Source organism: Psammomys obesus, unplaced genomic scaffold, assembly GCF_907164565.1.
Source record: "Psammomys obesus unplaced genomic scaffold, mPsaObe1.curated_primary_1811, whole genome shotgun sequence".
Classification (NCBI taxonomy): Eukaryota; Metazoa; Chordata; class Mammalia; order Rodentia; family Muridae; genus Psammomys; species Psammomys obesus.
Window position 1 is genome coordinate 935,063 of NW_026594014.1, and position 15,304 is coordinate 950,366.

General features: G+C 50.4%; 1 protein-coding gene across 3 annotated transcripts in view; it reads right to left on the reverse strand.

The window, feature by feature from the left end:
* Positions 1–13,413, reverse strand: part of Catsperd (cation channel sperm associated auxiliary subunit delta) — a 28,640-nt gene extending 15,227 nt beyond the window's left edge. For 2 of the 3 annotated variants that reach the window (XM_055617765.1, XM_055617763.1), the window contains exons 1-3: positions 13,275–13,413; positions 7,992–8,075; positions 10–160 (exon numbers count right to left, since the gene is read on the reverse strand). In XM_055617765.1, coding sequence (XP_055473740.1) covers positions 10–160; positions 7,992–8,075; positions 13,275–13,385 — 346 coding nt within the window. In that variant the 5' untranslated portion in view covers positions 13,386–13,413. The remainder of the gene's footprint in view (positions 1–9; positions 161–7,991; positions 8,076–13,274) is intronic. The other variant, XM_055617764.1, reaches the window with a different exon arrangement.
* Between the last annotated feature and the right edge of the window lie 1,891 nt (positions 13,414–15,304).

A 15,304-nucleotide genomic window follows, 5' to 3' on the forward strand; every position in this document is an offset into this window, starting at 1 on the left:
GTGGCTCACCTGCATTGGGCGACACCAACAGGCTTGTCTGGCTCCAGAGGATCAGAAACCCCCTCTGACATGGTTTGATGATGACGTCAAGGAACTGGTTGTACTCAAAGGATATCCCCGCACTCTGGTTCAGGGGGTACTCCGTGTAGAAAAACTTCGCCTGAGATGAGATGAGAGAGGTGGCCGAGTCACTGTGGCCTGCATCCACTGCGACAGTCCTGTCCAGTGCTGCCAGCATTCCCAGCATCCTGACGCACTGTGGAAGTAGGTGCCCCTCAAGGCAGGGAGGTGGCCACCAGGACTGGGGGAGCTCCAGGGACAGGGTGGGAGAGGCCAAGGACTCTGCCCAGCCCCAGGTCCTCCCAGGGCACTCCACAGTGCATGTCCTGCAGGGCGACCCTCCTGTGTCTGACCAAGGGGGAAGCAATGGAGAGTAGTTTTGTTTTTTGTTTGTTTGTTTGTTTTTTAAGGACTTTTGAAGGATTGCTGATCTGTGTGTGTGTGTGTGTGTGTGTGTGAGTACAGGTGCCCACAGAAGCCAGATGCTCCAGAAGCCCTGAATCTGGATTGTGGGAGGTTGTGAGTCACCCAGTCCAGATGCTGGGAACTGAAGTCAGGACCTTTTCAAGGCTGGGGCTCAATGCGGACCGCTCATGGTCAGCGTTCGTTGTGACTGAATCTCCAGTCACCTGGGAGACAAGCCTCCAGGCGGCCCTGGCGGATCTGGGTGTGTATACGGGGTGAGAGTTGATTAGGTTAACTGAGGTGGGAAGGTCCAGCCATTCAGGCAGCACACTCCCCGTGCAGGGGTCCCAGGCATAGAAGAGCTGAGGGAGAATGGGCCAGCAAACTGCACTCCTGTGACCTGGGAGCATGAGGCAGATAAAGCCTTTCGTCCCCAAAGTAGCTTTTGGTTAAAGTGTTTACCACAGCGATAGAAGGAAACTGTACAGGAACCAACCTCCTGCTGGGCCCATAGCTTGTGCTTTCAATATAAGCAGCATCTTGTAGAGGAATGTTAATTCAGAACATGGCTGTTCTGGCAAGAGATCACATGCAAAGACCTTCTAGGTCTGTGCGATCCAGCTGGGATATTAACACACCTTTAATCCAGGAGACAGAGGCAAGCAGATCTGAGTTCAAGGCCAGCCTGGTATAGAGCAAGTTTGGGGTAAAGAAAAGCTTAGGTTTAGGTGTGACAGTATGCGCCTTTAATCCCAAACAATGAAGGTATAGTTTGTAGAAGGAAACAGCCATGTTTGAAAGTGATGTCTAATTGGATGGCAGAAACAGTGACGGATCAGAGAAAGAATTGACAGAATAAGCTATGCCCAACTCTCAGGAGAAGAGAGAGGAAAGGGAAGGTGCTTAAGGGGCAATGCAGAGAGAGAGGAGGCAGGTTTGCCAGGACAGTACTAGAGAGACAGGTTGCAGAGAGAATTCAGGTGAAGACCAAATGAGCCAGAGAATGAGAGGGGGCCAGATGACCGGAGTTAGTTTAAGGCCGAGCAGAGTAATTCAGAGGCTGAGAGAAAAGACAGGTTGAATAAGTCAGCTCTTATTAAGAGGAGTTTGAGCCACAACAGCTGAGTCGAATCAGCCAGCTATAAGCTCAGAAAGAACAGGAAAGGCTGAGCTTACTCAGCAGTAAGTCTCAGAGGTGGGAAACATGCTAGGCCTAGATTAGATCAAATGGAGACTAGAAGCTTCCAGGACTAGGCCTAGGTTAAAGGACAGAGGCAGTAAGCCTCCCCGACAACAACAGAGCCAGGCAAATAAAACTTTTTCAGCAACCTGGGGCAGAAGTGGGGCAGGTTACCAGAGTGGCTTGGGGGAGAACAGAGTTTCTTGGGGTCAGTGATAGCACTGTCAGGAGACATTTGGAGTTAGCTGGCGTGCAGGGGCAGCACAGATGCCTGAGGCACCCAGGAAAGAGACTAGGCCACCGGGAGGTAGGCCTGTTTTGGGAACACATCGGCCACACGGTACATTCTGGGTGCGGTTCACTGTGCACACGCTCCCGTCCTGGACAAAGGCTGACATGGCCTCTCACAGGGAGCAGATTGGTTCACTGTGATTATGCCCCTCTTTCAAGAGCACAGTGCCATGCAGGCCAGCATGGGTCACGAGGGCCATGCAGAGCAGGCCAGCTGCACCTCCTGCGACCCCCCTGCCTGCAGAAATGCTGCATGAGCTGGAGGGCAGGCTGGTGGTGCCCCATACGTTCCATCCCAGGACTCAGGGACAGCAGGGTCCCTGCACGGTCCGGCCAGCCTGCTCTACAGAGTGAGTCCGTGCTTCGGAAAACTAGGTAAGAAGGGGCTGGAATGACAGCTCATCTGTTAAGAGTACTAGCTGCTTTCGTAGAGGACCCCCTTTCGATTCTCAGTTGGACCTGGTGTAATTCCAGATCCAGGGGCTCTGACGTCTTTTCTGGCCTCCACTGCACCGGGCACTGATGACATTCAGTGCAGACACACACTCTGGAAAAACACCCCCCAACACAAAATACACAAACTCGTTAGCGCCATGCCTCCCTGGAATGCAGAGGTTTGGTGAGTGAGCACAGAAACCCCTGCCCCTGGAAGCTTCCGCCTTGTTTCACAGGAGTGCCCCTACCCCCTACGGGGACCAGGAGACCAGAAGGAGGACGCTTAGATGAAGAGGCGCTGGATGAGGTCACACTGCAGGGATGTTATAATTTACACGTACACCTTTAGGCGTGAATAGCTGTCATGTGTGCACGTCTAAGGAGACTAGGAAACGGCCCTGGATCCCACTGAGCTGGAGCTACAGATGGTTGGGAATCGCTGGGTGCGGATGCTGGAAAGGGAACCCCAGCTCTCTGTAGGCCAGAAGAGCTGCTGGGCTAGCGCCCCAGCCGCTGCCACTGCCGTCTGCTTCTTTGCTTTGGCTGTTTTGTTTTGTTTTTTGAGACAGGGCCTTACGATGTAGATCCAGCTGGCCTTGAACTCACAGATCTGTCTGTCTCTGCCTCCGGAGCACTGGAGTTAAAAGCATGCACCAGCGTGTCTGGTTCTCTGCTGTTTTCTTTTTTAGGCAGAGTCTCTCACTGGCATGGAAGTCATCAACTAGACCAGAATGATGGCCCAGAGGGCCCTGGGTATCCTCCTGCCTCCACACCCAAAGCTCTGGCATTTCCACTCTGCCACACATTTTTATCTGGGTTCTGGCGGGTGGAACTCAGGTCCTCACACTTGCATGTCAAGCATTTTGCTGACTGAGCCCAAAGATACAGTTTAAAAACACTACTGTGTAGTGAGAATTTTGGAGTTTCTGTTTCTTTTAAAAACATAGAAATAGCTGGGCATGGTGGCACACGCTTTTAATGCCAGCACTTGAGGAGGCAGAGGCAGGCAGACCTCTGTGAGTTTGAAGCCAGCCTGGTCTACAAAACAAGTCCAGGACAGCCAGAGCCACATAGAGAAACCCTGTCTCAGAAGAAACAAAACAAAATAAAATAAACAACAACAACAAAAAACAAAACAAAACAAAACACAGAAATATTGTTAAGAATGTTTTTGTTTTAGTCCCAGGGGTGAGACATGGGGCTGCTTTGAAGCAGCTGACTATGATTGGCCTCGTGCTCTGGTAGAGGTGTGGTCTTGCCAGATTCAGATAGTTTCTGCGAGTGGGTGATGTTTGGCATTCTGGGAACTTTTCAGGGGGTACACAAATGCTGGAGCTCTGAGAGATGGGAATGTTGCTGTTGTTGCTGGTTTCTGGTGGTTGCAGTTTGTTAAAAGAAGAAATGAGGAAGAGGAGAAGAAATTAGATATCCTGATGGTGAAGATCAAAAATGCTCCAAGGAGCTCAACGCTGGGAAGTAGCAGGAAGTAGTCTAAATGATGTTGCCCTTGTCCCAATCCTTGACTTTATTCGGGGATCTCTTTCCTTTCCTCTCTAACCTTTTTTCTCTTTTATCTAGTGTTAGGAAGCTGAAAGGGTGGAAAAAGCGTGGAGAAGGGTAGAAGAAGGAAGAACCCACAAAATAGCAAATGTCAGTTACAAATGGCGCCCAACTTGGGGATAAGCAGAATGGGAAATGTGATTTCAAATGCCAGAATGGATATTTTGTTTCAAGACACTAGCAAAAAAGTTTCCTGGGGCTGTTACTTCTGGGATATCTGCCCCCCACAAGGGGGATTTTCTGTTTTTCCTTCCTATATTCTGTCTCAGAAAAAGGGTGGAAGAGTGGCTGAGCAGTTGGAAAAATTTGTGGGTGAAAATGGAGGGACCTGAGAAATAAACAAAAAAAAAAAAATGGCTGAGATGGGAAAACGAAAGGGGTCACTCTACACTCTACTTTCTTTTTTCTGAAGGTGTCGCAGAGTTGGCAGGGCAAATGGAAAAATTGCAGGTGGGGGTGGAAGCACAAGGGAAGTGAGGGGCACTGGAAAAGGGAGAACAAGAAGGCTCAGTCCCAGTGACTGGACAAGAGAGCGGGCCTTTCTCACAGGAGGAAAGAGGGAAGGAAACCTTGCCAGAGGTGAGAGAAGAGCTGAAAAGGCCGGAAAACAGTCTGATGAAACAGCCCATTTTCAGAGAAAGGGTCAATCTCAAACAAACCATGCCACCAGAGTGGGAGGAGGGGCAGCCCAGGGCTATGAAATCCCCATCAACTTTCCCAATAGTCATACAGCATATGCCTGCTAATGGTGTGGAGCAAGGCTGTGACATGATAGGACAGTGTCCTGTGGAAATGATAGATCATTTTAAAGAGGACATGATTTCATATGGGATGCACTCACCTTATGTAAAATAAATTCTAAATAAGGGGGTACTCAAAATAGAATTATTCCCCAAGACTGGAAAGGGTTGGTGACGGCTGTACTGGAGGCCAATCCACAGTTGCAGTGGTTAACATGGTGGGGAGAAGATGCTACGAATATTGCACAGCAAACATAGAGTGAGGAGAATGGATAGTAAAAGGCCAGCTGCTGGGTGAAGGGAGGTACTTTGATCTACAAGAACAGATCCAGTTTGATGATGCTACTATAGAACAATGTCTCTTAGCAGCTTTAAGAGCATGGGGCAAAGTTGTGGAATCCAGGGAAAGGTCCACCTTGTTAACAAAGATTACACAAGGCTCTGGAGAAGCTTTCGCTGATGATTTTTTTTTTTTTTAACAAAGATTAGTCTCAGCTGTGAACAATCATATCCGAACCTGATGTAGGGCAGGCTGGTAGAGACCTGGGTGTATGAAAATGCAAATACTGAATGTTAAAAAGTTTATTAGACCATTAAAGCAGGGAGCAGCACCTGTGGAAAACTGGATAAGGGATATTGATTCTAATGTGTACCGTGCTAATATAATAGGTCAAGCTATAGCTAGTGAGCTATAAGCTATTGCTTATAGGCTATAAGCTGTTGAGGTCTCCCATATCAAAATGTCCATTGCTTCAATTGTGGGAAGTATGGCCAATTTGAAAAGAGATTGTGACACGCCACTAAAGGTCTCAGATCTCAAAAGGTTTGGTGCTTTAATTGTGGAAAAGTTGGACATTTGCAACAAAACGGTAAATAAGGCATCTCTAAGGGCAATGGGTTTTCTAAATATAAACCAGAAAGAAGGCCCAGGCTTCCAGGGGTGTCCAGGGGTGATGTGGCATGGGCTGCCATTGGACGAATGTAGGTCCAAGAGAGCTATCTAGAGCAATTTCTTGCCATTGGGAAACATCCTTGGGTGCCTAACTTGAGTCCCTGCAGCAAAAAGTACAAGCTGTTTCAGATAAAAGCAGCTGAGAGTCACCAGGTTATAGAAAAAACTGTGGAATTAAATCAACCTATATTCTATAAGGATGTGTTAACATCAAAATGGAAGCCTGCAAAAGTTTTACATTGGGGATGCATATTTGTTTATATTCCCATAGAAAAGGAAAAGTTGTAGATACCATCAAAACATTATCATTATTATTATTTTGGTTTTTGTTTTTTCAATACAGGGTTTCTCTGCGTAGCCTTGGCTGTCCTGGACTTGCTTTGCAGACCAGGCTGGCTTTAAACTCACAGAGATCTGGCTGCCTCTGCTTCCCTGAGTGCTGGGATTGCAGGCATGCAGCACTGCACCTGGCTTCATCAAAACTTACAAAGATTAGAACTGAGCATGAGAGGTCTCTGAAAACCTTGGCTACTGACCCCAAAAGCACACAGTTCATTGAAATTGTCTGTTTATAATTTCCCACGGCACCTCGCACAGTTAGTGGCTTCAAAGAGAAGGTGGGAAACATAGTGGGAATCTTGGGGGCTCGGTTTCTTTGAAAAACAAAGAAAATATCATAAGAATATGTTTTTGTTTTAATCCCAGCTGTGGGGAGTTGGCCCCACAGATTTACCCCCTGTTCTAGCTGAGGTGTGGTTTTGCCAGCTGCAGATAAGTTTCTGCGAGAGTGTGACATTTGGAATTCTGAGGAATTCAGAAGGTTCATAAATGCTAGCATCCCAGAGGTGTGGTGGGTTGTTGCTTGGGTTTTTGGTCAGTTGTTTGCACCAAGTGGCCCGACACCCTAAATCAGCAGGAAGTGGCCTAACAATAATTCACAAAGTATAGCGCGAACGCCCTTACGATGCTGACCTGTGATTCTCAATGTGGTACCCCATCCCTTCTTGAGAAGACACCATGGGGAGGAGCGAGGACCTCTGTGCCCAGTAAGCCTGCACTGGCTCCCTGCAAGCTTGCTCTCTAGAGAGATGGCATCCGGGCTGCAGAAGCCCGGTGCTCGGGATGGCGGCAATCAGAAAGCATGAGAAGACTGTGCGTCCCTGTCCTGGCACAGGCACCCTCCTCCTCCAGGCCTTGCACACAGGCCTGCAGGGACGATGTATGGGACCCTGTAGTCCTGGTCACCGTCATCATGCTGAGCTGACTGCAGAGATGAGATGCCGGTCAAAGCTGAGCCTTGGCCAGCAAGCCCAAAGCACTCCCTCAATTACATCCACTCTCACCATCGCTCAGCTTTCCTCCTGGAGCTGCCCTGGTAAGGGATCGAGAGTGTTGCCTGCCATGACCAGCCTGTGGGGAAGGCGCCCTAAAGAAAGACTGTCAGTTCTACAGATACACAGGCCAGGGTGTGAGGAAAGCAAAAGTGCCAGTTGGGGCAGATCATCACCTTCACTTTCTGCTTTGCCTTGGGTTTGGATCATCAGTGAAGCTCTGCACAGAGCTTTCAGTGAGGGACGGGTGGGTGGAGGGGTGAGCAGATGGATGGGTGGACAGGTGGAGGGGTGAGCGGATGGATGGATGGACAGGTGGAGGGGTGGGCGGATGGATGGATGGGTGGACAGGTGGGGGGTGAGCGGATGGATGGATGGACAGGTGGAGGGGTGAATGGATGGATGGATGGACAGGTGGAGGAGTGAGCGGATGGATGGATGGACAGGTGGATGGGTGGGTGGATGGATGTATGGGTGAGTAAATGGGTAGGTGGATAGTGAGATAGATCGGTAGACGGATCGGGTACATGGATGGATGTTTCGTAGGGCAGGTGAATGGGTAAGTGAATGGGTGGACGTGTTAATGGGTGGGCTGATGTATGGATGAAGGGTAGACAGTGGATGGATGGAGGGATGGATGGACAGGTGGATGGGTGGATGAGTGGGCGGGTGGATGACTCAGTTGATGGGTGGCTAGGTAGATGAACGGGTGTGTAGCTGGATGGATGGCTGCCTGGCTGGCTAGCCAAATGGCTTGCTGGGTAGGTGGTACCTGCTGGGAAGATGAATGGAAAAGAGCGCAGGTGAGATACAGGGAGCAGCCTCCAGGTCTAGCACGCCTCGCCATGCCATCGTTTGGGAAGTAGAGGCGGCAGGATGCAAAATCTGAGAGCAATCTATATGAGACCGTATCGCAAAGTAACTAAGAGTAATCAACTAAACCACTGAAAGAGCCGAGTGCCACCGCCGGCCCCCTCCAGCCCCCAGCAAGGCCCCGGGTCTCTGAGGTCGCTCTTCACACCCCGTGCAGTGCTCACCGAGCCTTGTTTGATCACGAGTATCCCCACCTGAGACATGGAATGAAAGTAGAAGATGCCTCCTAGGGTCCCGTCAAATGCTGCCTGTGGGGAAAAACAGGATGATGGCGGGTGAGAGTCGACCACAGTAACATTTACCAGCGGAGACAACACCGTGCTTTGTAGTTAAGCCCTGAATAGAATCTACACTTTCCAAGCTCAGGAAGGCAAATCTCCTGCCTCCAGAATACAGCAGCCAGGGCAGACGGGGGTCGAGGACAAGGGGCGACACCCGTGACTAATCACAATGACAACCCAGCTCTGTCTTCCAGATTTCCCTGCTTCTTTAGCCCCACATTTTCATAAGATAAGCTAGCTTCCTTAAAGATGTGTTTATGCATTTTATGCTTATAATGCCCCGTCTGTATGTCCACCTGCACGCCAGAAAAGGGCACCAGATCCTGTTATAGATGGTTGAGAGCCACCGAGTGATTGCTGGAAATTAAATCCAGCACCTCTGGAAGAGCAGCCAAGTCTTTGTTCGGTTTGTTTGTTTTGTTTTGTTGAGACAGGGTCTCTCTGGGTAGCCCTGGCTGATGTGGAACTCCCTCTGTAGACCAGGCTGGCATCAAACTCACAGATCCGCCTGCCTCTGCCCCTAAGCGCTGGGATTAAAGGCATGCGCCACCACTGCCCAGCTCTGATGCAGAGGTCTTAAAAAAGACTCCCCTTCATTCTTACTAATGTGTGTATGTCTGCGTTAGCGGGTGCAGCTGCCACCAGGGGTCAGAAGAGGGCACCAGATCCCTGGGGGTGGATCTGGCTACAGGTGGTTGTGAGCTGTCTGATGGCAGTGGCAGGAGCTGAACTCTGGTCCTCTGAAAGAAAAGCCACTGCTCTAACCTTTGAGCCATCTCTCCAGTCTCCCTTCCCGGGTTTTGACTGGATAGAAAGTATCCAGTGGTTGAGGCTGGAGCTCAGTTGGTAGAGCACAAAACCCTGGGTTCCATGGCCAGCATCCCATAAGCCAAGTGTGTGCTGGGGCTGCTCTGTCATCCCAACACTTGGGCAGTGGAACAGGAGGGTCAAGAGTTTATAGTCTTAGCTGGTAACCATGGCACTTGCCTGTTGAGTGTTGTCTCCGCACTCAGGGAAAGCCTGATCTACAAAGCAAGTCCAGGAGAGCCAGAGCTACACAGAGAAACCCTGTCTCATAAAACAAACAAACAAAAAGACTTAAGGCTGCTGGACTGGTGTGGGGGTGCATGCTTTTAATCAAGCACTTCTGCGGCAGAGGCAGGTAGATCTTTGTGAGTTCAAGGCCAGCCTAGGCTACACAGTTGCAGGACAGCTCGGGCTATGTAGAGAGATCCTGTCTCAAAATGTCAAGAACAACAAAAAGACTTAAGACTGCTATGCTACTGTGTGCTTGGCCTGTCTATTCAGCCTGCCTTTTAGAGAACAATGTAGCAACCAACACTGCTATGCCTTAGAGTCCAAAAACAAAATGGTGGCCACCTAGGGCAAGCTTCTGCTTGCTCTGAGGCATAGTGCTTAAGAATGCTCACTTGGTAAAGAGTCACTTGGGGTCAGTTAAAGTGACTTCCTCCTTGTAAACCACATTAAGAGATTTCTGTAAAGTCCTTTACCGGGGGCTGGAGAGATGGCTCAGAGGTTAAGAGCACTGGCTGTTCTCCCAAAGGTCCCGAGTTCAATCCCACCAGCTACATGGTGGCTCACAACCATCTATAATGAGATTTGGTGCCCTCTTCTGGTGATTAAAGGTGTGCCCCACCACAGTAGACCAAATGCATACCCCAGGCTTGCCCCCCAGCTAGGACTATGCCTCGTCCTCTTCAGCATAGCCTACTGGTGTGAGCCACAACAAATGGCTTATTTTCTTCATTAATGACTGATGTGGGAGGGCCCAGGCCACTGTGGGCAATGGCACTCCTAGCCAGATGGCCTTGTGTGCTATAGGACAGCAGGCTTGTTGGGAAACCCTTCTGCCAAAGTCATGTTTGCTATTTTACACTGAGCCCAGTGTCTGGGGAACCCAAATCCCACATCCTCTATTTGAGGAATGTCATGTAGACCTTTGGGAAATTACAGGTCCAGACTCCCTTTCTCCTGGCAGAACCTGCCCAGCAAGCTCCTGGGATTTCTGGAATGCCTCCCCTGCTAATGAGGCATCTCAGTACCTTAAACCCCTAGCAAATGACATTCACCCCCCCCCCCCCGCCCCGTCCCAGCAGAGAGAGCCACACAGGTTGAGCAAGCCACAGGGAGCAAGCTACTGAGCAACATGAGCTCCCGGCTCAGGACTCCCTCCCTCAGACCCGAGAACTTCAGGAGGACACGAGCTCCTTCCTGCTGATGCTGCTTTTCTGTCACAGTGTTTTTAACCGTAAGAGCAACCCTGAGACAGGAAGGCAGAGAGGGAGAGCGGCACTAAAGGGTTGGGCTGTGAGCTACATCTTTTGAGCTCACCCCCTTTCAGGTCAGCCTCTTTCTCCCCATCTCCCAGCCTCCTCTGCCTGCCAGGAGTACCATCAAATTGGGAGCCCAAATCTGGAGCTGGTATTTGCTGCTCTGTGGGTTCTTCTTTAACCTTTATCCCCCTAGTTTCACCCCAAACATTAGGTAGGAGAGGAAGGAGGAGAGGAGAGGAGGGAGTGAGAGAGAGAAACCCGAACCCAATTTCTTTCCCAACCATTCCTCCCAGTTTCCAGTCCAGCCCTTCAAACATTTCTCCCAACCTCAGCTCCCTAACAGCCCCTTCTCCCAGTTCCCAGCTCTGGCAGCTCCAAACACTAACAGCCGTCCCAGCCTCCCTGCTCAGCTCAGCTCCTCCTGGCTCCGCTGTCCCCCAACAATATCTTCTGCACACCTGCCTTCTCCTCTCACTCTGCTAGCCCCACGCCCGCAGCCTCACCTGGCTTTTTTTATATCCTAGCCTGTTCTCAGAAATCCAAGAGGCAAACAACACTGAAGGTCATAGGGTCAGGCAGCTCTGACAGCTAAGAATTTATTTATTTATTTATTTATTTATTTATTTATTTATTTATTTATTTATTTATTTATTTTTGCTTTTGTTTTTCTAGATAGGGTTTCTCTGTGTAACAGAGCCCTGGCTGTCCTAGATTCACTTCGTAGACCAGGCTGGCCTCCAACTCAGAGATTCCCCTGCCTCTGCCTCCCCACATGCTGGGATCACAGGCAGTGCGCCACCATACTGGCTCAGCTAAGAATTCTTAAAGGGCCAGTTGGCTAACAATCGGGGGAGTCCTTCAAAGAGCCAAAAGCGCAAGATAAAACCACAATACACAAATCCAATAATGAAACCAAAGCACTCAGAATAATCTCATGACCTCCCAAGAGTCCCATGTCTAAATAGCACACTGGAGTCCAAACCTTCACCATACAAGGAGCAATTCCTACATCAGGACCTTCCTCTCATAGAAAGGCTGGTGGTCTTTCTCATTCTACTTTTCTGTCATGTGCCCTCCCCTCATTTCCCATTAGCTTCTTTTCATGATGCATCTTTTTGCTAGACTTTTTTCTTTTCTTTTGTCAGGGTTTCTCTGTGTAGCCCTGGCTGTCCTGGTCCTGTAGACCAGGCTGGCCTCGAACTCAGAGAGTTCCACCTGCCTCTGCCTCCTAAGCGCTGGGATTAAAGGCGGGTGCCACCACAGCCCAGTTTCATGACACATCTTTGAGACGCCATCTTGGCATTAGAAGGAAACTCTCTTGGAATTAGAAGGCAGCCATCTTTAAGTCAGTGTTCTTAAAGTTAGAGACGGCCATCTTGACAGCAGGATCAGCAGGTACCTTGAAGTGAGACTTCCCAGCCTCCAGAATCATGAGAAATGAGTTTCTGTTGTGTTGTGTTTTGTTGTTGTTGAGACAGGATCTTACTCTGTAGCCCAGGCTGGACTTGAATTTGCTATCCTCCTGTCACAGCCTCTCAAGTGCCTTCATACCCAAGCTGGACTCTCTGTGTCTCATCTCTCGCTCAGTCCTGGGTATTTTGTTAGAGCACCACCAGAGAAAGCCCAACACAGGCACCTTTTGGAGCGCTGAATGGACACGGTTTCGGTTTTTCCTATTCTGTGTTCGGGGTTGGCCTGCACGTGTGCCTGTGCACCACATGCCTGATGCTGGTGGAGGTCAGAAGAGGGCAACGTCGCCTGGGACGAGAGTTGGAGATGGCGGCAAGCTACCAGCACGTGCCGGGAATAAAACCTGGGTCTTCTGGAAGAGCCACCAGTGTGTGTGTGTGTGTGTGTGTGTGTGTGTGTGTCTGTCTGTCTCTCTGTCTGTCTTTGAAATCTCACTTGGAGTCTTGCTCGCCTGGTCCCGGGTTCATGCAGCCAGGTAACCCTCCTGGTGGGCCTCAGTGGCTATGACTACAGATGCTTCATGGCCACCTTTGTCAGTTTTGGTTTTGGTTTTGGTTTTTAGCGACAGGGTCTCTGTGTAGACCTGGCAGTTCTGGACCCTCTCTGTAGAACACAGTGGCCTCGAACTCACAGAGATCCGCCTGCCTCTGCCTTGAACTGTCATCAGAGATGTGCACCACCACCTCACGGCGCCTGTCAGTTTTTACTGACATGTATTAATTACAGGTAACATTTCCCCTTCATGTCCGTTTCGTTCTTTGATCATATCCTCCCTCGTCCTCTCATGTCCCCTCCCACTCCTGCTGATCACCTTCCTCCCAAGTGGTACTCTTGGTTCTGATGGCTGCATGAGTCAGGGAGGGTTTCTATGGCTGATGAACACTATGACCAAAAGCAAACAGGGGAGGAGGGGGCTCATTTCACTGCTGCACAGCGCAGTCCCTCACCAGATGAGCTCAGGGCAGGAGCACGGGCCACGGGGGACCGCCGCCTGGTGGCTGCTCCCCCCAGCTCGCTCAGCCTACTTCCCTACACACCCAGGACCACCTGCCTGTGGTGGCACTGTGGGAGGGTCCTCCTATACCCACCATCAATCATTAATCAAGAAAACGCCTCACAGGCCAACCTGATGGAGGCATTCCTCAAACGCAGCTTCACTCGACTCCAGATTGTCCGGCTGACGTAACAGTAGTAGCCAGAACACTGAGCCAATGTGTTCCACCAGGGCGGCCTGCAGGGGCGGGGCTCGGGCTGCTTCCGGGGCCACCAGCCGTGGCTATAGCACTGATTTGAACCCGTCTCTCCTCACCCGCAGTGTTCACTGCCTGCTCAACGGAGGAGGTCGGGACCTCTCCAGAGCCACCTCCACTCAGCTTCTGACTCTCCTTCCCCAGCCACATACCAGTTTTTGAGCCTCCAGGAGCTGGAAGGAGAATCCTCCATTGTCAGAGATGTACACGTTGGTACCAGGCAGGGGGCCGCCCTGGAGATATGCAAACATCTTATTCGTCATATCCTGGGAAGAACAGGGTGAAGACGTCACAGGAATGCTAGGTGGTGGACTGTCCGAGCATGCACAATGCCCTGGGTTCTCTCCCAGGTACCACAGAAACTCGGCTGCCGGCACAGGGCCACCTCCTGGAGCCTGGGAAGAGGACGGTCAGGAATTCCAGCTCAGCCTTGGCTAAACCTGAGGATTAGTTCCACTGACCTATTCTTGGGCGTCCAGTTCACAAGGGGGACAACTCTGTGTTTCCATGGAAACCTATATGAGGTGACAATTTGGGGGCTTCGGTTTCTTTAAAAAACAGAACTATCATAAGAATGTGTGGTCATTTTTTCCCCAGGTATGGGGGTGTGGCGCTGCTCAGACTGCCTGCAGCAGCTTTCCTGCTCCAGCGGAGGCATGGTTTTGCCAGCCTCAGGTCAGTTCTGCAACTGTGGCATTTGGAATTCTGAGAACTCTTCAGAGGGTACATAAATTCGAGGGCCCCGAGAGGCGGGGTTTGGTGGTTGTGGCTCATGTAGGGAGGTTGGTCACAGTTTGTTAGTAGCTGTGGTCAAGGAAGAAACAGAAGGAAATAAATTAGGTTCAGGATTTTCCTAATTCCTCTCTCCCTTCTATCCTTCTTTCTCTCCTATTTAGTGATAGGAGGTGAAACTGGGGGATGATAAAGGATAAAGAAAAAGAAGAACCTACAAAGTATAGGTCAGCTATACCTATATACAATTAAGTGCTCACGGGAGAATTCTTCCCTCCCCGCTCCCCCAAAATACAGGCTCTCGGCTTAGGTTTCCATAGCAACACCACAGCTAATAGGAGCACCTGACTGACGCAGACTGCACTAACTCCAAATCCCTGATCCCAAATGAACACCCTGCCCAAGCAGCTGGGACAACAGGGGAGGGCCACTGCGCTTGGCACAGCTTTGCCTTTAACAATCGAGAAAGGAGAAAGAGCCAAATGACTCAGCACTGCAAACGGTCGAGGGGTGAGCACACAAACAGAAGAAGTCATGAGGCAGATGAAAGCCCCAAGGCTACACTCTGCGCGCCTCCATTCAAATGCTGTGCTGTCTGAATGGCGATGGCCCCTGGAGGCTCATGGGCCTTGGTCCCCAGTTGGTGGAACTGTTTGGGAAAGATCAGGAGGTGTGGCCTTTGTGGGGGAGGCGTGTCCCTGGTGGGGGCCCAGTCATCTCTCTCCCTGTCTCCTGCTTGCAAATAAGGATGTGAGCTCTCAGCTGCTATCATCTTCCCACCATGACGGCCATGGAGTAACCCTCTGAAAATGTAATAAACTCCTTCTTCTAGAGCTTGCCTTGGCCGTGGTGTCTCAGGACAGCAATAGGACAGTAAGTAGGACATATTTTAAAACAAGGACGTTGCAGAGGTGGGTGGTCTCCCATTTCTGGGGTGACTATCAGAGAGCTAAACAAAGGACAGTTCTGTGGAAATGGACATTTCTGGACAGTAGCTCCCCCTCGTTAGGTCACATAGTAGGACCCCAAAATGGCATCATTGTGGACAATGGCCTAAGATGGTGGTCTAGGCCCAATCCAGAGCATATTTTTACCAGGTAAGCAGAAGCTCAGCATCCTCAGAAATCCTGCAACGCACACTCCTCTGTCAGGAGAGCGTCACTTTCCTTCCTTGTCTCTAACTGTCAGCTTATACAGAGTGCACCTGCTTCTTGATTAACAAAGACAGCCTGGGTGAGCTCGGCAACCCACCCTCCTGCTCATATAAAACCCATGTGCGTTCCCACCAGGCTGCTGCTCTGCACTCCAGGGAGGTAGCTCGGCCGAGTGGTCCCCAGTAAAACCGCTTCTCTGCCCGTGGCAGGGTCTAGCTTGGTGGTTTCACCTCGCCTTGCGTATACCCCTTATCCATGGCTTCACTTTTGGTGGGGTCAATGACCCCTCCCAAGTA